This window comes from Bubalus bubalis, chromosome 17, assembly GCF_019923935.1.
Source record: "Bubalus bubalis isolate 160015118507 breed Murrah chromosome 17, NDDB_SH_1, whole genome shotgun sequence".
Classification (NCBI taxonomy): Eukaryota; Metazoa; Chordata; class Mammalia; order Artiodactyla; family Bovidae; genus Bubalus; species Bubalus bubalis.
This window is the reverse complement of record NC_059173.1, coordinates 15,478,252-15,500,607: the sequence shown is the minus strand read 5'-3', so window position 1 is coordinate 15,500,607 and position 22,356 is coordinate 15,478,252. Positions and strand designations below refer to the sequence as shown.

The 22,356-nt window shown below is 46.5% G+C and overlaps 1 protein-coding gene across 2 annotated transcripts; it reads left to right on the top strand.

Annotated features, from left to right (window-relative positions):
- Nucleotides 1-1,619: 1,619 nt before the first annotated feature.
- WSB2 (WD repeat and SOCS box containing 2) lies at nt 1,620-22,262 on the top strand. 2 transcript variants are annotated; one of them, XM_025267609.2, is made up of 9 exons: nt 1,620-1,777; nt 7,803-7,971; nt 14,600-14,844; nt 14,992-15,123; nt 17,821-17,921; nt 19,054-19,226; nt 19,931-20,041; nt 20,155-20,262; nt 20,856-22,262. In XM_025267609.2, exons 1-9 carry the CDS (start codon nt 1,765-1,767, stop codon nt 21,016-21,018), a joined length of 1,215 nt encoding a protein of 404 aa, XP_025123394.1. In that variant the 5' UTR covers nt 1,620-1,764; the 3' UTR covers nt 21,019-22,262. The 2 variants fall into 2 exon arrangements, with proteins under 2 accessions (XP_025123394.1, XP_006074295.1); XM_006074233.3 differs by lacking the exon at nt 1,620-1,777 and having other exon boundaries at nt 7,769-7,971.
- Nucleotides 22,263-22,356: the final 94 nt, after the last annotated feature.

Sequence of the window (22,356 nt, the reverse complement as noted above, 5' to 3'; positions counted from 1 at the left end):
AATGACTGAACAGAAACAGTAACAAAGTCTCACCTCAACTCCCACTTGAGGAGGCCCAGCTCCACTCCCTATCCCTGTTAGAGGCTTTTTTCTTGGGTCATTGTCTCCTGTGTTTCTCTACTTCACTCCAAGCTTCCTAAACTCTAATCAAAGCTGTCCCATTTTCAAGTCCCTTACCTTCTAACCAAACCCATGTTTCCCAGGTTGTTTTAAATCCAGTCTCTCCATGTGCTGGGGCTTCCCTTGTGGCTCAGCTGGTAAAGAATCCGCCTGCAATGCAGGAGACCAGGGTTCTCTCCCTGGGTTGGGAAGATCCCCTGGAGACGGGAAAGGCTACCCACTCCAGTATTCTGGCCTGGAGAATTCCATGGACTGTGTCCATGGGGTCTCAAAAGTCTGGACACGACTGAGCAACTTTCACTCCATGTTGTGTGTGTGTTTATTACCAGCTTCTGTTTTTCCAGCCCAACTCCTCTTTTTCTCTGGCTGTTTGCCCGTTGCCCTCTACCCCTTATAACCACAGCATTTCCGTTTTCATCCTCCATTTTCCAATGGGCTTTCTTTTTCTGGTTCCCATTTTTCATAAAATGACCCCTTCCTCTGACCCTGCACTCAGCCCCTTTATTCCTCTACCGCGGCTCCCATTTAACCTCTGAGCTCCCTGCCGCCTCAGGTCCCCAGTTTTATTCCTCTCATTTCTTCCCTCTCTCCGGAGTTCCCAGACCCTCACCCTCCCACCCCAATTCTTTCCTCAGGCTTCGCTTTTTGTTTTCCCAATACTGATTCCTTGGGTCTTTAGGTTCATCTTCCAAACTGATTCCCGCCCCACCCCTCACTCCGATTTTCACCCTGCCCCATCTCCCCTCATCTCCTCAGCTCGCAGATGCCTTTCCTTACCCCAGCCTTCGTTTTTCCCTCAGCTCCACCGCATCCCTTTTTTAACCCACACCTCCTCACTCCATCTCCGGTCCTTATCTGGCCCTTATAGTCCTCCCCACTCCGTTTGACCCATCTCTCCCCCAACCCGGATTTCTACCCCAGCCCCCCCTCCTCTTCCACCAGAGCCCCGCTCCTCCCAGCTTTACCACAGGCGTTCCCTCTGCCCCTGGGTTCTCCCACCACCGTGGCCTCGCCGGCCCCGGTTTCCCTTCAGCCAAGCTCCCCGAATACCCCCCACAGCCCCCTTTTTATCCTGCGGGCCTCACCTGCCCGCCTCCCACGCCGGTTTTTCCCTCAGTACCACCCTCGCCCGGGATTACTTCCTGTCCGCACCGACCCCCGTTTTCCTCCGAGCCCCACCCCCACCCCTTGGTTTTACGCCGCCCCGCCCCCACTTTCCCCTGGTCCAGGCTCCTCCAAACCCCAGGTTCTTCTGCCCACCACCCTCCCCATCTCCTTATCAGCCCTGCTGCCCCTCCATCCGCGCTCGATCCTGCCCGAGGCCACCTGCCCCCACATCCCCGACTCCCCCTCAGCCCTCGCCTCCCCCGGGCCCCCAGGGTCCACCTGCCCACCCCGTGTGGCCCGCAGCCGGGCTCCCGGCTTCTCCCCTGCGTGCCCCGGCCCCGCCCCCCGCGCGTCCCCGCCCGCGCCCGCCGCCATGTGACGGGAAGCAGCTGATGGCCTCTCCGGGTGGCGGCGGGCGCGGCGGCGGCGGCGGCGGCGGGGCCGGGGCGGGGGCGGGCTGCGTGGGGGCGGCATGAGGGCCGGCGGCCCGGGGGGCTGAGGCGCCCGCCGCCTGCCGCGAGGCCGCGCGCGTCCTCCATGGAGGCCGGAGGTGAGTCGGGCCGCAGCGCGCGTTCCCCGCCGGCGGGGCAGGGCCCGTTCCCCTGGGGGTGGGGGGTGCAGGCTTGCCCGGGAACGGTCCGCGGGGGTGGGGTGGCATGGGCCACCGGGCCTGGGACGACCGCGTCGGCCGGCGGCGAGGTGCACGCCCGGCGCCGAGCTTTGTTTCACTTTCGCTGTCAACGGCCCCAACACCGTCTCCAACCTCTCCCGTTTCCCGGCCGGACCCGGGGACTACGGGCCTCTGTGCAGCGGGGATCCCCACCCCCGGGACAGTTGGGGGGGCGCCTGGGGCCAGACGCCACCGCCCGGTTGGGACGCCAGGCCCTCGGAGGTGTGGGTGTTTTGATTCCCGAGAGGGGGTGGGTGCCCAGGTGTCAGGTGACGCACTCGAGGTCTGGGTGGGAGTCCGCTCTGCCCCATAGAAGCTGTGTGATCGTGGACGACCCATTTAACACAAGTCTCTTGTGTATCTGCAAAATGGGCTAATAATAATATCTGCCTTAGCGGGCGGTTGGGAGCTTTTCAAACTTGCCTGCGCATGAAAATCGGGTCTGGAATTCCATTTGAAAACCCATATTGCGAGCCTGGTGACATAGATGGGGGGACAAGTTAGGATACACCGATGAGTGAGGTACTTGCCTTTTTCCTTGTTAACAGCTGTATCAGAAAACGGTGTGGAAGTCAGAGAATATTGGAAGCACTTGGAGGGTCAGCCCAAATGAACATAAGCCTCAGTGGGAATGGTGTGCTTGTGCTAAGGCCAAACCTCAAGGCGCGTGCTTCAGAATCTTTCCAACCACTTTGCCTCTAAACCCCACTAATATAGAAACTTGGGGTGGGCTTGTGGTTTATTCTGGGAGTCCCAACTCTTGAATATATTCCCTTGCTTAAAGGCAGTTTCCCTAGGGGAAATTTCTCTGAAGGGGTCAAGGCCTGGACTCAGAATTTGTTCCAGAACCTCTTTGTATTCTTGCAGTGAAGTGCAAGCTTCATTCTGGTCTGGAAGATTATGATTGTGGGTGTTTTTATGTTTCCCTGACTCCTTGGATGGAATAGGGATTTCTGGTGGGTGGGTGGGTGGGTGGGTTTAAATCAGGGGATTCCCCCAGGGTGGTGTAACTTTTAATTTGGGAAATGACATTTCTTTGTTTGCTGGAGTCAGGCATTCAATACCAGGTGTAGAGGTAGCTCTCTCTACTTTCCCATCTAGATAAGGGCTTTCTTTTCAATGAGTGTGTTACCCATAGAACTCTTGTTAAATGGCCTCTAGTGTTTGCCTGAAATCTTGTGTGAATCTTTTTCTAGCTTCCGCTGTCATTTCCATTGACTCCTTTTAGTTTATATCTGACAGTGATCTGGAGCTAGTCTCCCTTTTTAGCAGGAATCTGTTTCCAGTTCTGGATTTTTCCTAATGATTGATGACTGTGTTTTGGGGTGTGGGCTGAGCTACTGAGAGCTGCCAAGCTACTGTTTTAAAAAAAAGGTCAGTTTTATGTTCTTTTGAAACTGAATAAAGGCCATTGTGATGGGATTACAATGGGCAACAGTAGATATCTTCAGAGCAGTGGTTAGAATGCATTTATACGTTGAAATATTTATTGAGTATCTACTGTATGTCGGGCATTCTCTAGGCCGGCGCTGACTGAGAGAACTATAACCTCAGGCCACATACGCAATTTGAAATATTTTAGTAGCGGTGTTAAAAAAATTGAAACAGGTGGATTTAACCTTAAATGTTTGTCAATCCAGCATATCTAAAATGTCATCTCAACATATAATCTTGGTAAATTATTGAACATTTTTAGATTTTTGTTTGTGTACTGAGTCTTCAAATAAAGCATGTATTGTGTAGCTAACAACCCATCTTAATTGGGACTTGCCACATTTCAGAAGGTTAGTAACCACATGTGGCTAGTGGCTACTGCATGGGACAGTGCAGCCTGATAGCAGTGAACAGTTTGAAGTGAGGATGGGAAGAGAGAAACTACAGTCACCTAAAAACAAGCAATCAAGAGAAGATGGGTGAGTGATGGTTAAAAGGAAAATTCAGCGCAGTGAACACAAGTCACTGGGCCACTTTGGGTAGTGAGGCCAGGAAGGTCTCTCAGACGTTGACACCAGCACGGAGGCTTAATCTGACCAAGGATCTGGGGCCAGCCAGGCAGAGTTTTCTAGGATGATGGAAAAGCTAATGTAAAGATCCTAAGGCAGGATAAATCGTAAAGCTTCCTGCCAGCTAGAGTCCTTCATAGCTTCTGTCTCTGTGTACAGGCAAATCTCCTCCCACAGAAGAGGCCCATGGTACGTATCTTTCTACTCCACCTGATTATCCAAACACATCCCAATGTTTAGTTAGAAAACTCGGATCCATAGGCCTTTTCACCAAGAAGGTCCAGGGCAGGTACAATCCCAGATGAAGCTGGATCCTCTTGCCTCTGGGTTTTTTGTTTTGTTGTTGTTTTTTTTTTTTTTTTAAGTTCTGCACTAATTACGGCTTTCTCTTCCAGCTGCCAAGTTTAGTTTGGGCCCAGACTCCCTTTCAGAATCTTCATAGTTCCTTCATTTTTTTTTTTCCCCTCCTTATTTTAGTCTTTGAATTCCCGAGCCTAAGATAGCAAGAGATTAAATCCCCAAATGACAGAAATAGAGTGTGAAATCTGGATATGGCTTATGTTTAAGAAGCATTTCATGTTAAATTTTTGGCAAAGGCATCATAACAGTCTAAGGGACTTCATTTAATGTATGTTATAGAGAGATACCATATATATTTATTCCACAAATATTTACTGATGGCCTGCTCTCTGCCAGGAACTCTGCTGGGCACTGGAGATAAACATACAAGGTCCCGGCTCTGTGGCATTGATGTCCTAGTTGGAAGGTGACAGATAATGATCACAATGGTGTTTGTGCTGTAAAGAAAATAAAGTGAGAAGTTTTGAAGAACCTTGACTTAGGATCAGAGAAGGGCTCTCTAAGGAACCTTTCTTAGGGCTCTCTCTCTTCACATATTCTAAGGTGAAGAGAATAGCTGGTGCAATGGCCCTGAGGTTGGAACTAATTGAGCACCACCAAGGGGTGAGAAAAGGCCTATGTGCAGGACTTGTAGGGCCGGGTGAGGTTTTGATTATGAGGTGGATTGAAACTGATCACTGAGAGGTGAGGAGAATGGGTGGTGGGGGCCAGAGAGGGGGCTAGGAGAGAAGTCGGAAGCTACTTTGAGATAATGTTGGATAGATGAGCTGATGCTGATGAGATGGTGTTACATAGTTGAGAATAAACAGCCATGAGGTGGAGGGAAGTTAGGTTTGCCAAGTCTTTTGGGAGCAGGCTCGATAGAACTTGTTCATGGGTCTGGATTGGGAGGTCAAGAAAAGAGAGAAGTCGGGGATGACCCCTTTTCATATTGTGTGGAGCCTGCGTGGCGTTGAAAGGATGGATGACATGCATATCCTGGAGGAAGCGAACCAAGTGTGCTCTTACCAAGATGGAATAAAGTCAGGTGATAAAAATGTACCTCCAGGTCAATGTCGTTTAATATTTGACTACTCTGGTTTCTCAGCCTCAACACCATTCCATTGACGTTTTAAGCAAAATAATTTTTTTCTTGTGGGAGTTGGGGGCAGTCGTCCTGCGTGCTGTAAGATGTTTAGCAACGTCCCTGGCCTCCACCCATTTGATACTAGGAGCCCCACCTCCCGGAGAAGGCAGTGGCAACCTACTCCGGTCAGTACTCTTGCCTGGAAAATCCCATGGACGGAGGAGCCTGGTAGGCTGCAGTCCATGGGGTCGCTAAGAGTCGGACAAGAAAATTTTCTTGACTGAGCGACTTCACTTTCACTTTTCACTTTCATGCGTTGGAGAAGGAAATGGCAACCACTCCAGTGTTCTTGCCTGGAGAATCCCAGGGACGGGGGAGCCTGTTAGGCTGCCGTCTGTGGGGTTGCACAGGGTCAGACACAACTGAAGCAACTTAGCAGCAGCAGCACCACCACCACCCCCAGTTGGGACAACCAAAATATTTCCAGATATTGCCACATGTCCCCAAGGGACAGAAGTGCCCCCAGCTGAGAACTGGATTACATGAAGGAGGCGTTGACAGGGTAGGGCCTTGTTACCTTAAGATACCTAGAAATAATGAGAATAAAGAAAACACCACAGGATTGCTGCTTAACATTGAGTCTTGTTTTCGATTTGAAATATAAAATAATGTCCTACCATGCAAATATTCACATCCAGAGGAGAATGCTCGATTACACAAGTAATTGTATAAGTGAAAGGGTCACATATACAAAAATATAAATTTCTAGGAGGAATTACCTAGGGCCTGTACAAATGCCAATTTAGACAGACCTAGATTTCCACATAGAACCTCAGGGAATGAATATTCTCTTTACAAAGGAAACTTTAAAAATTTTCTTTAAATAGCAAAGCCACAAAGTCTTGATATAATTTATTAAAATTCTATTTAAAGAGAATTTTCAGCAAAATATATCCATGTAAATAAGATGTACCCCTGTATTTTCCTATAATGCATATATGAGGAAATATTACATATATGCACACATAATATTATATATATATTTGCATGTTTACTATCTGATTCATTGAATCTAAGAGATCATGGATTGTATTGCCATATGTATCACTGAAAAAATACTGCCTATTAAACTATGAGAAGTCATCACTTGACGCATCCTGATTTTAACAAAGTCAAACTACGAGAAGACATATAGAGAGATACATCCTAAAATACACAAAACAGGAGCTGTTAAATTAGCATCTATCTGGTAACAGCTATAAAAGGGTCAGTCTCAAAACTGCTAAAGTGGAACATACTCATCAGACAGTGACCTCATTCAGGATGGAAGCCAGTTTTTGTATTCATATGTATTGCAATCAAAGGATCAGTTCTGAAGGCCTTGAACTTACAGACTTTGTCAGCCATTGAGAATCTTCTGTAAGAGGATAGAGTTGAATTAGGGACTGCCCTTCAAGTCAATGAAGAAGCACCAGTCCAGCCCCCACCCTTCACCCCGAAAAACAAGGATTGAATCGGCTTGGTGTTTGAAGGAGGCTGTATAAATTCCAAGCTGGAGATGGGGTTGGGGCAGAGGGAATTGATAACTGCAGGAGAGCAGTGAAATAAACAGGGTAGGACTTATTTCCGCTTTGATAGTGTGAGATCTGGGTACGCTTCTCAGTTGCTAATCTCAGTGGGATTCTCATAAGCAGAATATGAGTCCAGGTGTGAACTCGAATGAGCTACTTGGGGCATGACAAGGAGACGTGTGTGGCTGGCACGCGGTATGGACCGGAAAAGGGAGGCTGGGGCCAGTGGGGTGGGGAGGAAGGTTGCCTTTAGTGGTAGGCAAGTGGGTGCCTTGGAATGTATTTGAAAGAAATGTTGTGATGTAATATGTGTTGCAGTTTTAGCAGGGTCCCTAGGGGCAGGAAAAAAAATGAATCTTGTAAAAAATATGGGCAAGATGGGATGAAGATTTAAGCCAGAACAGAGAGATGGAAGAGGAGGGCAGATCAAGAGGTGGTGAGCAGGGCCAGTGTTAGCCTTGGTGATGGGAGGGATGCTGGCAAGGGAGGGGAAGCCTGTGTTTCAAATACTCCTTTCAGGAGAGAACTTAAGTACATCTGAAGGCCTCCTGATTAGTACCTTCTAGCTCAATCCTTGCCTGACATGCCTCCTTTCTTCCTCTTTGGGCTTTCATGGGAAAACGAGGCCCCCCTTCACTGGGTTCACCCTGACAAAGGTTACTTTGAGTCATGGTTAACCAGCAGTGCCAGAACTGAGTAACCCCACTGGAATTTGGCCTGTGGCTACTGTTATTGCCCTGGGTCATTTAAATGACAACTCCCTCCCGGAATCCAGACTGTCACTTTTTGCCAGGGGACGACCTCTGCTTTCCTGTGTCTGAGTCAGCAAGGTGCTGGGGGACTGGGCTCTGCCCTTTCCGGTGAGGCAAGGGTGCCTTCTTGAAGTATGCTGTCTCCTGCCCCAGAGGAGCCGCTGCTGCTGGCCGAACTCAAGCCCGGGCGCCCCCACCAGTTTGATTGGAAGTCGAGCTGTGAAACGTGGAGCGTTGCCTTCTCCCCGGATGGTTCCTGGTTCGCCTGGTCTCAAGGACACTGCATTGTGAAGCTGATCCCCTGGCCTCTGGAGGAGCAGTTGTAAGTTCTTTCACACCCAAAGGAATGCGGATGTCCTGGGGAACTTTCCCAAATGACATCCTGCCCAAGAGCAGAAGAGGGAAGCTGGCCGAACAATTCAGAAATTGATCATCGGGGTTTCCAGGGTCCTTCATCCTGTACCTGTGAAACCTCATTCTGTTGATAGCCCCAAGTGTGTTTTTTTTAACAGCTTTATTGAGGTATAGTTTACATACTGTACAATTTTCCCATTTAAAGTGTACAGTTAGTGACTTCAGTATATTTACAGAGCTGTGCATCCATCATCATGACCAATCTTAGAACGTTTTTGTCACCCCCAAAAGAAACCCATCATTCTTTAATACCTTTCTCCTCTCCATCCCTGACCAGCTTCTAATCTACTTTCTGTCTTTAAAGATTTGCCTGTTCTAGGCATTTCATACGAATTGAATCGTATATTATGTCATCTTCTGACTGGCTTCTTTCACTTAGGGGACTATTTTCATGGTTATCTGTGTTTTAGCATGCTCCGTGACTTAATTTCCCTTTATTGCCAAATGATATTCCATTTTACGGAGACATCACATTTTGTTTTATAAGTTTATCAGCTGATGAGCACTTAGGTTGTTTTCACTTTCTGGCTGTTAGAAATAATGCTGCTGCGAACACTTCCGTACTGGTTCTTGTGTGGATATGTTTTCGTATCCTGTGTGGATGTATGTTTTCATATACGTTTAACCATTTGAGGGCGTGTCAGGCTGTTTTCCAGAGTGGTTGTACCATTTTATAATCCCAGCAGCAGTGTTGGAGATTCCCAGACTTTCCACATCCTCACCAACACTTGCAGCATAGCCATCGGAGTGGGTGTGAGGTGGCATCTCATTGTGGCTTTGATTTGCATTTCCCTATTGACTGCTGATATTGTGCCTCCCCTCTCCCCGCCATGTGCTTACTGGCCCTTTGCCTATCTTTTTGGGAGAAATGTCTATTCAGATCCTTGGTCCATTTTAAAATTGGCTAGTTGCCTTTTTTGTTATCAACCAAGTTGTTTCTGATATTAACTAGCTTTTCTTTCTCTGCGCTGGACAAGTCTCAGTGTTTGAAGGCTGTGAGCTCCCAGTCAGATGGCCTAGCATCTACATTTTTTTCATTTGTCCCAGGGCAACTCTGTGTCTGTATTTATTTACTCAGCCAGCATTTTTTGCAAATCTCCCTTGCCTGACCAGAAACCAAGGGCTGAGAATTCTGAAATATATTAAACATGGCCCCTGCCCTTGAAGGTCTCATTTGTTTTGCTTTAAGCATTTTATAAGTCACATATTAAAGTTTTTCATAAGTCCAGTCTGAAGCTTGTTGCCTTGATAATAGGTAATGCTGATGCAAATTTGCTGAGATGAGTACTTTGCACGCTGCAGGGGTTGAGGGGTGTACGTTTGTGCATTTTCTGGAAGGAAGGCCATTTCAACGATCTTAAAACTGTTCTTCCTGCAATCAAAAAAATCTCAGAAATGAGGTCATCTATTTATTTGTTTTTAAAAAAATTTTTATTGGCATATAGTTGATCTAAAATGTTGTATTATTTTCTGCTGTACAGCAAAGTGAATCAGTTATACGTACACATTTATCCACTCTTTTTTAAATTTTTTTCCCATATAGGTTATTATGGAATATTGAATATAGAGTTCTCTGTGCTGTATAGTTGGTCCTTATTCGTTATCTATTTTATATATAGTAATGAGTATGTGTCAATCCCAGTCTCCCAGTTTATCCCTCCCCTTTTTTCCCCTTAACCATAACATTATTTTCTACATCTGCAGCTCTGTTTTGTAAAATAAGTACATCTGTACCTTTTTTTTTTAGATTCTACATATAAGTGCTATAATGTGTTATTTGTTTTTCTCTAACTTACTTCACTCAGTATGACAGCCTCTAGGTTCACCCATGTTGCTGTAAATGGGAGGTCATGTATTACATACACTGCTTTTCAACATGAAATTAACCATATGATAGTTAAAAGTCAGAAATAGCTTAAAACCTGGAAACAAGAATGGTTAAGGAAATTATGGTATTGCCATCTGATATTTTTGCAGCCATCAAAGATTGCAGTGTAGGCTTTTTTTTTTTAATGTTTATTTATTTACAGTTGTGTTTGGTCTTCATTGCTGTGCAGACTTTTCACTAGTTGTGGCGAGCGGGGGCTACTCTACAGCTGTGGTTCGAGGGCTCCGCGTTACTGTGGCTCCTGTTGCAGAGCACGCGCCCTGGTTGCTGTGGCTTCAATAGTTGCCGCGCGGTGGGCTCAGTAGTCGCAGTGCCTGGGCTCTAGAGCCAGGCTCAATAGCTGCTCCACAGCATGTGGGGTCTTACTGGATCAGGAATCATACCCGTGTCTCCTCATTGGCAGGGGGATTTTTTACCACTGAGCCACCAGGGAAGCCCTGTTTTTTGTTTTTGTTTTTTTTTAATCACATTTTTCAGTTCCTTCTATACTTGTTTAATGAAAATGTCAAGATCATTCATTATTTATTAATCCCCCAGTCTAAATGCAAGGGATTCAGCTTCATATCCAGACTTGGGTATGATGTATATTTAGTCTGAAAAATAATTTTTTTAAAAAGCATAAAGTGGAAACTCTGTTATTTCCTTGAAAATCACTTCTGTATTCAAATATACATATATATATATATATTTTTTTTTTTTTTTTGCTAAGTTGCTTCAGTCGTGTCCGACTCTGTGTGACCCCATAGACGGCAGCCCACCAGGCTCCCCCGTCCCTGGGATTCTCCAGGCAAGAACACTGGAGTGGGTTGCCATTTCCTTCTCCAATGCAGGAAAGTGAAAAGTGAAAGTGAAGTCGCTCAGTCAGGTCCGACTCTTAGTGACCCCATGGACTGCAGCCTACCAGGCTCCTCTGTCCATGGGATTTTCCAGGCAGGAGTACTGGAGATATGTATATTACTAGATATAAATATAACTTTCCCATATTAATTAGGGAAAATAGAAATTTGAGCATTAGCCCTCTTTGTGTATCTTTTGTTTAATATAATGGAGGGAATATTGTTTAGCATGTTAAATGGCATGTTACTTATTTTAGGGAAAAACCATATATTTTAAAGAGTAATAACTTGAGGAAATATTTACAGTACAAGGCTTACTCAGAAAAGCAAGCTATGAAACTCTATGCAGTATGATCCCAAATTTGTTTTTGAAAAACATGTATATACATAAATAAAAATTCACGGTACAGTGTTTACTGTGGTTAGAGTGGTGTTCAGTTCAGTCGCTCAGTCGTGTCCGACTCTTTGAGACCCCATGGACTGTAGCACGCCAGGCTTCCCTGTCCTTCACCTTCTTCCGGAGTTTGTTCAAACTCGTGTCCATCGAGTCAGTGATGCCATCCAACCATCTCATCCTCTGTCGTCCCCTTCTTCTCCCACCTTCAATCCTTCCCAGCATCAGGGTCTTTTCCAATGAGTCAGTTCTTCGCATCAGGTGGCCAAAATGTTGAAGTTTTAGCTTCAGCATCAGTCTTTCCAGTGAATATTCAGGGCCGATTTCCTTTAGGATGGACTGGTTGGATCCCCTTGCAATCCAAGGGACTCTCAAGAGTCTTCTCCAACACCACAGTTCAAGCATCAATTCTCAGTGCTCACCTTTCTTTATAGTCCAACTCTCACATCCATACACGACTACTAGAAAAACCATAGCTTTGACTAGACAGATCTTTGTTATTGGGCTTCCCTTGTGGCTCAGACGGTAAAGCGCCTGCCTACAATGCAGGAGACCCGGGTTCAGTCCCTGGGTCGGGAAGTTCCCCTGGAGAAGGAAATGGCAACCCACTCCAGTATCCTTGCCTGGAAAATCCCATGGACGGAGGAGTCTGGTAGGCTGCAGTCCATGAGGTCTTCTCCAACACTACAGTTCAAGCATCAATTCTCAGTGCTCAGCTTTCTTTATAGTCCAACTCTCACATCCATATGTGACTACTAGAAAAACCATTGCTTTGACTAGACAGATCTTTGTTATTAGGATCTGGGCAATTTTTATAATTTTCTCATCTCCAAAATTTCCCCATTTTCCACTATTATTTTTATAGTTTGAAATAATTGTTATTTTAAAAGTTCTTTAAAAGAGAAAATCTGAGTCCTTTATATTCTTGTTAGGATTGTTACACACTTAAGAAATCATACAGTGCTTTCAAGATTGAGCAAATAATTGATATTAACAAAATAATGTACTACTTTTAGAAATAACATTTTCAGACACTTTAATTTTGATGAATTTAAGTTCTAATGACTCTACCCGGGTCCCCAGCTACCCCTTACCTTCCATGTAGCTCACCCTTTGAATTCATTGCAGACTCTGAAGTCCAAGGCATTTTCTGGACACTAGGCTAGGACACCCAAGACTTGGCTCTGATTCTGCCTGCGATTTTGTGGCCCTGGGAAAGTTATCTCTATCCCAAGCATGGAGATTTTAATATCTTGTTCTAGAGACTCTATGATGTTAAAATGAATTAATATATAAATGTGCCTTAATTCCTTTGGAGTAAAGTAGCTACAGATGCATCTCTTAATTCAAATACAGAAGTTAGGATTTTATAAAAGAAATAAAAGGTAACTTTGGAGGTTCCAAGCTGTCCTGCAGAGCTCCATGGCCAACTCGGGCTCCCAAGTCAGAGCTGGGCAGGTCTTTGAAGCGCATGTGTCGGCCTGTCTGGGGCCACGTGTGCACTGGGCGGCCTTCATTGAAAAGAAGTTCACTGTCATATTCAGGTGTTGTGTCAGAATGACAGATTTTCAGAGCACATTTGGCCATTTAGACCAGGAGTCAGCAAACTTTTTCTTCAAAGGCCCAGATAGTAAATATTTTGGCTTTGGGGGCATATGTCTCCATCAGGACAAGTCAGCTCTGCTGCTAGAGGGTCTAAGCGACCTTCGATGAGATGCAGGCAAACAAGCAGACTTCATGTGCAAAACAGACTGCCTACCTGGGCACTCCCTGCCAGCCTCTGCTATGGAATAATAGGGTTTCCAGAGCTGAAAGAACCTACACTGGCCTCAGTCTCTTGCTGCCAGTTTTGTAGGTGAACTTGGTTAAAATTCTTTAATATATTTCAACCACATGATTGACAAAAGCATGATTTACCTAACTTTTGGGGAACAAATGTAATACAGAAAGAGGTTCAGCTGCATGTACGTCGACTATAGCATTTTTCATGGAAATGAGTTCCAGCTTTATCGTCACCATTCCTTCAGTTTGATAAACCCAAGAGTGTGGTCAGAGTCGGGTAGAAAAGCAGGACTGAGTACTTGCACTGATAAAGTATACCACAGACCAGAAACTGTGTTTGCAGGCTGAACTGCAGGGCAATTTAATTGCTTGTTCCTTTGAGAGTTATGTGAGGCAGAGTGTGGGCAGGGCCCTGTTTCTTAGGGACAGAGTCTTATTTAGCTTGTCTAAGCCTGTGTTTCAGCATAAGTAAAAAGTAAAAGGCAAGGCTTGGGCTACAAGATCTTTGAGGTCAGCGTACTTGTGAACAGCTCTGAGTTCTTTCCTTGATGCCCTGCTGGCTGGTTCCTGGGCTGGAAGAGTCATCAGAAAAGAAATGAAAGAGCCTCACTCATGGATCAGAGCAAAGTGAGGGAAGGTGGAAATCATGTGTACTAAGCAAACTGTTGGGCTTCCCTGGTGGCTCAGACGGTAAAGCGTCTGCCTATAATGCGGGAGATCCGGGTTCAATCCCTGGATTGGGAAGAAATCCCCTGGAGAAGGAAATGGCAACCCACTCCAGTACTCTTGCCTGGAAAATCCCGTGGATGGAGGAGCCTAGTAGGCTATAGTTCATGTGACTCCGCAAAAGAGTTGGACATGACTGAGCGACTTCACTTTCACGCAAACTGTTGTCCAGAAAGGGGTTTATTTTTCTGCTCCTAGGGTGCTTTCTAAGCTAGAGATAAAGGAGTGTTACGAGGCAGAAGAGTAGCAAATGCGTAATCAGGCTCTAAGTTCTGTCCTAGTTCCAGACCTACAGCATGCTTTCTTTCTCATGAGGAACACTGAATGTCTCTCTCCTTCCATGCACCAAAACCCAGGAAAACTTTCCAAAGAAGAGAATGACTCCCTGGAGCATCTGTGATCTAGTTCTCCCACAAGGCAGGTCACGCCACTGCAGGGCTGTCAGAAGTGGAATGAGCCACGGCCAGTGAAGTCCCTGTTACAGCATTCTAAAAAGAAACAAGAAGAAAAGTCATGTTGCTGCTGCTGCTAAGTCGCTTCAGTTGTGTCTGACTCTGTGCGACCCCATAGACGGCAGCTCACCAGGCTCCCCGGTCCCTGGGATTCTCCAGGCAAGAACACTGGAGTGGGTTGCCATTTCCTTCTCCAATGCATGAAAGTGAAAAGTGAAAGTGAAGTCACTCAGTCACGTCTGACTCTTAGCGACCCCATGGACTGCAGCCTACCAGGCTCCTCCGCCAGTGGGATTTTCCAGATGAGTACTGGAGTGGGTTGCCATTGCCTTCTCTGAAAGTCATGCTAGAATTCACCAAAGTTGTTTCTAGGACTTCAAAGGCTTAGATGCCCCAGAGTGAAAGGTTGGTTGACTTGGCAGTTTCAGATTCATTAAGAACTCTTCTGCTTTCCCTAGCATCCCTAAAGGGTTTGAAGCCAAAAGCCGAAGCAGCAAAAATGAGACAAAAGGGCGAGGCAGCCCAAAGGAGAAGACACTGGACTGTGGGCAGATTGTCTGGGGCTTGGCCTTCAGCCCATGGCCTTCTCCACCCAGCAAGAAACTCTGGGCTCGCCACCATCCGCAGGTGCCAGATGTCTCTTGCCTGATCCTTGCTACTGGGCTCAACGATGGGCAGATCAAGATTTGGGAGGTACAGACAGGTAGGTCATTTCTGGCTGGGATCAAGGACCCCAGGGCTCGCTTGCACATTCTGATCAGGGACGGCCTGTTGACTGAGGGGTGTGGCTGTGACCCGAGGACCAGGGCTTCCTCTCCCCCTGACTTAGTGCCCCACTCTCTCACGCTAGGGCTCCTGCTTTTGAATCTTTCCGGCCACCAGGATGTCGTGAGAGATCTGAGCTTCACACCCAGTGGCAGTTTGATTTTGGTTTCTGCATCTCGGGATAAGACTCTTCGCATCTGGGATCTGAATAAACATGGTATGGAAGTGAAGGGATGACTTGGAAGCCCCCATATACTCTCTATTTGCCCCCCTCTCTGCTTGACCAGTGTCATTTTATCCAGAACAGTGTTTCTTAACCTTTTTTCTATTAGTGCCTCCTAAGGAGACTTTTTAAACATACTTTTCCTAGTCACCACCACCCCCTCCGCCCCCCCCATCCCCCCCCTGCCACCAACTACCTGGGAGATTTTCATACCAGAGATACAGAGATACACTGTGTATCTGTTCAGGCACTGAATGCTTATCTATGCTTTGTACATAAAAAAGGTAAGATTTTTCTGACCATCAAGAACCAGTTTTCACCACTGATGAAAATACATGGTATAGAATAGGTTTTCTCAGCTCTGGCACTCTTGCACTTTGGGCTAGATAATTCTTTGTTATGGGCCAACCTTTGGGTTCTCGATTGTGGAGCAGTATACTTCTCGTACCCTTGAGATGCCAGTAGCACCTTTTCCAGTGGTAACAACCAAAAATGTCTCCAGACATTGCCTGGTTTCCACATGGAGGGCCACAGACTCCCTGGGTTGAGAACCGGTGATTGAGAAGAAATCATCCATGTTGGGTACTTCCTGTTGGAGATACAGTTAGAAAGAATCTAGGTTAGAAGAATTCTCTCAGGCTAGGGGTGGGGTGGAGCAGGGTGTTCATTTCTCCTTTAAGCAGAACAGTATCCAGGAGTGGCCTGATGAAGAATTCCATTCATCTCTGGTGTTGATCCTTAGCTGGAATGGTGACACAGGGAAGAGGAATTTATTTCCGGGATATTTCTCCCTCATGTGGGCAGGGACGTGGGTGTGGAGGGAGGTGGCAGAAAGAGGAAGTGGCGACGTGGCCCGTGAAGAGCGCACTTGTCCCCCTGACCGTGCGAAGTCTGAGTCGTGACTGTTGCGGCTCAGCTTACCTGTCCCTTTCCTCTCAGAAACAAGCCTGCCAGCTTGTCAGACAGCTTGTGGTGGCCTTACCCGAGGCATCTCATCACCCAGAGAGCCCTGGAGCCTTTTCTGCCTGTTGCTGTGGAGCTTGTAGTTGCGTGGTCCGAGGTGGGCCTGCAGACTGGGAGTACTGCTCGGAGGCAGCACCATTTATAATGTGTGTCCACAGGCAGCTTGCCACCACCTAAGGCAAGGAGGGGAAGGAGACCGAGAGTGGGCAGAATGGCCTAGGCCAATTACTAGGGCTTTTCAAGGAGAGAAGGGCTAGAGTTGTGTCTCTACCCGGCCCTGCCTTGCTACCCTGCCTTGATATATTCACTCACACCTACCCGGGGGCAGGTGCACTTCTTACAGCTAAAGAAACCATGACTGACTTTAAAAAATTTTATTTCCAATATATACTCACACATACACATAAACTCATAAATGCATATATATGACCATAGACATTTCCCCCGCTTTGTTGGGGTTTCTCCCCCTAAGCGGTCTCACCCTCCCCTCAACTGCATTCCTCCATGATCCCCCCTGTAGTGCTGTCCCCCATGCTAAGAGCCTTCCACGTTTCCTTCCATGTTTTTCTCTGTACTTACATAATCTATTCAGACACTCACGTTTCCATTTATGGATTTGGGGGTCATTGTCTCACAAAAATGGAATCTCATTTTTTACATTTTTTTGCATCTTGCTTTTTTTTTTTTAATTAAACACTCCATAGAAAATCTAGTTCCTTAATTTCATGTGACTTAACAGATGGAATACTACCCTTTATCCATCCATTGCTCTGTTGATGGGCATTTGATTTTTTTTCCCAAAATGGAGACCTGGAGAGATGAAATGAGTGTCCCAGCATAATGCACTGAGTAGACAGTGGAGCCAGGGTTCAAGCCCAAGTTTGCCTGCCTCAGAGCACGTGGCCCTAATGACCCTGCACCACTACTCATCCATTCATTCTGGCGAGGTGTGGAGAGTGGGATCCTGTAACCGGGGGAAGCCATTACAGAGCATGAATGACAGAATTGAAGGTCTCAAATTTGGGAGGATGCTTCAGAGTAATCCAGGTGGTTGGAGGACCTGAAAAGAATAGTCTGCTATAAAAGGAATGTGTCCAATCTAATCTGTGCCCAGCCCTTATCCCATTGACCTTGTGGATTTTGGTGAAGCAGTTGGTAATGATTTCCCGTGGGCATTGTAATGTCACGTTAATAGGTTTCAGGCATTTAAATGACGAGTCTTGTCATGTATCTCTGCATTAAAAAAGGAGCCCAAATCTAGAAAGATGGTACTGATAAAACCTATTTGCAGGGCAGCAGTGGAGATGTAGACAGAGAACAGACTTGTGAACACAGTGGGGGAGGAGAGGGTGGGATGAATGGACAGAGTAACATGGAAACAGATACACTACCATATGTAGAAGAGATAGTCAGTGGAAATTTTCTGTATGACTCAGGGAGCTCAAACCTATGCTCTGTGACAATCCAGAGTGGGTGGGATGGGGTGGGAAGGAGGTTCAAGAGGGAGGGGACGTATATATACCTATGGCAGATTCATGTTGATGTATGGCAGAAAGCAACACAATATTATAAAGCGACTGTCTTCCAAATAAAAAGGGGGGAGTGCGGGCTCAGCTGCTGGAGAACCGCTGGATACAGCAGGCAGGGGGGCCAACACCACTGGTTTTGGGGCTTCCTGCTTTGTGGTTCTGGGAGTTGGCTAACTGTGTGCTCCCACTTCTCTGCCAGGTAAACAGATTCAGGTGTTATCCGGCCACCTGCAATGGGTCTACTGCTGCTCCATCTCACCAGACTGCAGCATGCTATGTTCCGCGGCCGGAGAGAAGTCGGTGAGTCTCAAACTAGGGGTGCCCTATGCTGTGTTGCTTCAGTTCCATGAGACATGGAGGCCTGTGTGTGAGAGGGTAAGCGGGCCAGTGTCCTTGAAACTCGCCTGCAGATCCACCCCAGCGGGAGCCGCGCTGCCTGCTGAGGCCCCTCATGCACGCCTGCCTTCTGATTTGCATTGTGACACGGACCCACTGCATCACTGGAGGGCCGTTTGCCTTCACAAGATGGGAAAGTGGTGCTTTTTAAATGTCTTTTCCCCTCAGAGTCTAAGATTTTAAAAGTTGCAACCCACACTTGGATCCATATTTCCTTCGAACCATCTAATCTGAATCCATCTGATTAGGATTTCCATTTCAAATCATAAAACATATAGAACCTTCTTGAACTTTGTCCTGAAATCCTATCTATTATAAGAAAAGTACTGGAAACCCAGGAACAGTTTGGAAACCGTTTGAGTTTTGTATCTGCATTGGGCTGTTGGTTGCTATGACTGACTTGGGAAAGTTAAGAGTCCACTATTTGGTACAGCCTAGGAGGTTAATCATTGATTTGAGGTTTGGAACTAGGTGAAAATGAGAGTTTTCTTAAAGGAAAGAAAAAAATTACTCTCTTAATGATTCTCAGAAGTTTTAAGTTAATGAGCTAGATCAGACCTACAGCTCTGGGGCAGATTTCTGTGGTCCTGTAAACAAAATGGGGGGGGGTGTCAGATGGCTCTGTTGGGTGCCCTGAAATTCACCTCTGACCCCTGTTTTTAGTTTTAAGTGAAAGGGCAAGATAGCCACTGGCTTAGGTCTTCAGCATGCATTGCCCTACTTGCTAAGAGAGCTCAGAAGCAGAACCCAGATGCCTCCCCTGAGCCATGTTGGTGGCCATCTTCCTAAGGTCAGTCAATTTATCTCCCTTAAAGTAAGTGTCTTGAGCATGTCCCTTGCTTAGGCGCCTCAAGAATTCAGACCCGTCACTTTATTTAAGCCCAAATGACACGCTCTGGAAGAAACGTAGAAGAGCAGGTAGAGAGCTTGGCTTCCCCTGGCTGTCAAGCCAGGAGAGGCAGGGCTGTACCTTCCCCTCGCTGGTCATGTCCTGAGTGCTGTCTCCACCCTGACCAGGCACCTGCTCTTCCCACAGGTCTTTCTGTGGAGCATGCGTTCCTACACGTTAATCCGGAAGCTAGAGGGCCACCAGAGCAGTGTGGTGTCTTGTGACTTCTCCCCTGACTCTGCCTTGCTTGTCACGGCTTCTTATGATACCAATGTGATCATGTGGGACCCCTACACCGGCGAGCGGCTGCGATCACTCCAGTAAGGACCACTCCCCTGCTTCAGCTTCCTGGTGGGGTGACCGATGAGAAACCTATCTTGGTGCAGGACCCAGTGTGGTCCTGCTTATTCTAAGGCACTGGTGTGCAGCCGTGTTTGTCAGTGAAGTTCTCAAATGAGCCCCCAGTGCCTTCAAGTCTCCTGTGATCAGAGGCTCACTGTATTGCTTGGATTCAGCATTATGAAACCTCACAGTGACTCTTTCTTTCCATTTACTAATAACTGTAGTAACAGGTTCAGAATGATCCTCTTATCGAAACTGTTATTTCCAAAGTGAGTTTTCATGTTCTCACCAACTTGGTCTCCTTTTCCCCTTTGTCTCTTGTTTTCTGAAGCAAATAATAGGTAGTCCTATAATTATCATGTATCTTAGCCTAAAAAAGACTTTCAGTTTGTACTGGGGCATACAAGTGAGGGCTGACCTACTTTGCATAAGGAAATTAGCACAGGGAGTGTTGGTAACTCTTCAGCCCTCTCCATGAGACACTGGAGCTATGAAATGCACTTGTTTCCAGTTGTCTTTTACCCAGTCTGCAAATCCCCAGGTTTTCCACATAGGGTCTAAGACATGTCTGGAACCTCTTCGTGGCCAAGGCAGTTTGGCCTCCTGCCTGGGGATGAACACTGAAGGGTGGAGGGTGGCCGAAACTCCAGGCCCGCCTACTGTCCTGTGTCCTTCTCCTCAGCCACACCCAGCTCAACCCCCCCATGGATGATAGCGACGTCCACATCAGCTCCCTGAGATCTGTGTGCTTCTCCCCCGAAGGCTTGTACCTCGCCACGGTGGCAGATGACAGGTAATGAAGAGAAACCTCTTTACGCAGCCTCAGAGCCAAGTGCTTGAAAGGACTTGTACCATCACCTTCAGGGTCTGACCTCAGGCCTACTGACGCGTCCCATTCTCCTCCAGGCTCCTCAGGATCTGGGCCCTGGAACTGAAGACTCCGATTGCATTTGCTCCTATGACCAATGGTCTTTGCTGCACATTTTTTCCACATGGTGGAGTTATTGCCACAGGGTATGTATCTGTTAGCTGAACAGATGGGTAGCAATTGCTGCTGAGTATTCCATGCAGCTTTTTAAGGAAAGAAAGCATCTAGAATTTTATTGCCTTTGAGGATGGCGCTAAGGAAATCTGAGATTACATAAAATTCTAATATTTACTTCTGCCAGTGTAGTTTATCACTCACTTGTAATATTTAACCTAAATGTAATGAAAAATCTACAATTCATGCTACCAAGCAGGCCAAGTCTGCAAGGAAACAGAAATTAAGATGATGCAGAATTTATATGGGAAACCATTTTGGGCAGAGACCACCTGACAGGGAACATCTGTAATTCAGTAAGTGGCACTCTGCCCCATTGCATTTGAAGCCATAGTATGATTTATAAAGGCCTGCACTCCCAGAGATAGCACTTTGGACTCAGAGGTGCCTAGAGTTCTCCTGATGCTCTCGGCAGCCTTAATTATTCAGCGCCACACCCTTCACATGTATTTCCAAGGTCCAGGTTGCATTTCACTCTCTGCAGTCTCCTGCCAGTGCAAGTCAGTAGAAACGTTAATAACTGTCACAGTGAAAAGATAACTCCTAGGTCTGTCTTTCATTTCAGGACAAGGGATGGCCACGTCCAGTTCTGGACGGCTCCTCGGGTCCTGTCATCACTGAAGCACTTATGCCGGAAAGCCCTTCGAAGTTTCCTCACGACATACCAAGTGCTAGCACTGCCAATCCCCAAGAAAATGAAAGAGTTCCTCACGTACAGGACTTTCTAACCCAGTCTCCATAGTCTTACTTGTTTTCTTTGTAGCAGGATAAATCTTCCTGACAAAGGAGTAGGTGGAATAATGGGCCAAACATCTGGCCTTGGGTTGAAATACAATTTCTATTTGGGAAGCTGTGAACAGAATGTAGCAAAGCCAGATTCCAGTGGACCCGCTGGGGTCTCTTCCCCAGGACACAAGACTGTCAGTCTTAGAAGAGGGACAGAGTGATGGAGCCTGAGCTTTACCTTCAGTCCACTTACGCACAGCAGTAGTGGGCCCTCTGGTCATTTTGATTCCAAGTGCAGTTAAGGAGTTGTTTTGCTGAGAGGAGTGCCTGGGCCTCATGCCTCTGTGGCAGCAGGAAAGTTCCCACTCCCTTGACTGGAGTGTGGCTTCTGCTAAGTGTCTGTCACTGATCCAGATGCAGAAGAGGCCTTGGTGAAGTTCTGTCCTGCTGGTCAGAGCGGCTCTGATGTGAGTGTGCAGGGCTTTCCTTCTCCCCGCTCCCCTCTGGCCCGCAGGACAGGTGTCAGAGAGATGTCTGGCGGGAGGCATCATCAGCTCAAGTCCGGGTGACTCAAGAGGCCGCGCTCCTGCTAGATTTGGCTTTTTTTTTTAAATAATGGTGTGCATGTGCCGGAGGTGTCAGATTTGTGTGTCAGGTTACACAGAACGTATTCCTCAACTGCATGACTGTTCCAGTGGCTACTGAGTTACTGTCAGTTGTTTGCCAGTTAGCATATTTATTTGTATTTCCTCAACAGATGTTAAGGTACAGCTGTGTTTTTGTCAATGGTATCTAAAAACCATAGTACTCAATTCCAACAGTTGTGAAGATGTCTCTTCTTAATTGTGTGAAGAATTGGTGTCATCATTTCAGCTGTTTTCTTCTGTACGAGACCTGACTTGACTGCTTCAACTCATTGGACTCATCAGCCAGTCTCAACTCTGCCCCTAAACACAACTAGCTCCTTAAAAGTACTGTTCTCCTCCAGTCGTGTATAGTTATCTAATCAAGACACCTCATTCAAACAAAATCTGCCTTTGGAAAATTTAATATATTTTAAATTATTTTAAAAGAAATGCAACATTTTATCCTTTGGCTTTCTTACTAGGTGCTTTGTGGAGGCCTGTGTATTATGAAAAAGCGTGTTGAAAAGGTAGAGGAGCCTCTCCTCTGCTGCCTTTGTTGCTAAAAGAAAAACATTTGTTTTCAAGATGAGAGGCTTTCATTGAAGGAAAAAAGGTAGAAAGCTTTTGGCTCACCGTTTCATTTTTTCCATCAAGAAAAAAAAAAAATCACCTTTTAAAACAAGTGGGACTAGATCGGGCAGCATTTAGATTTCG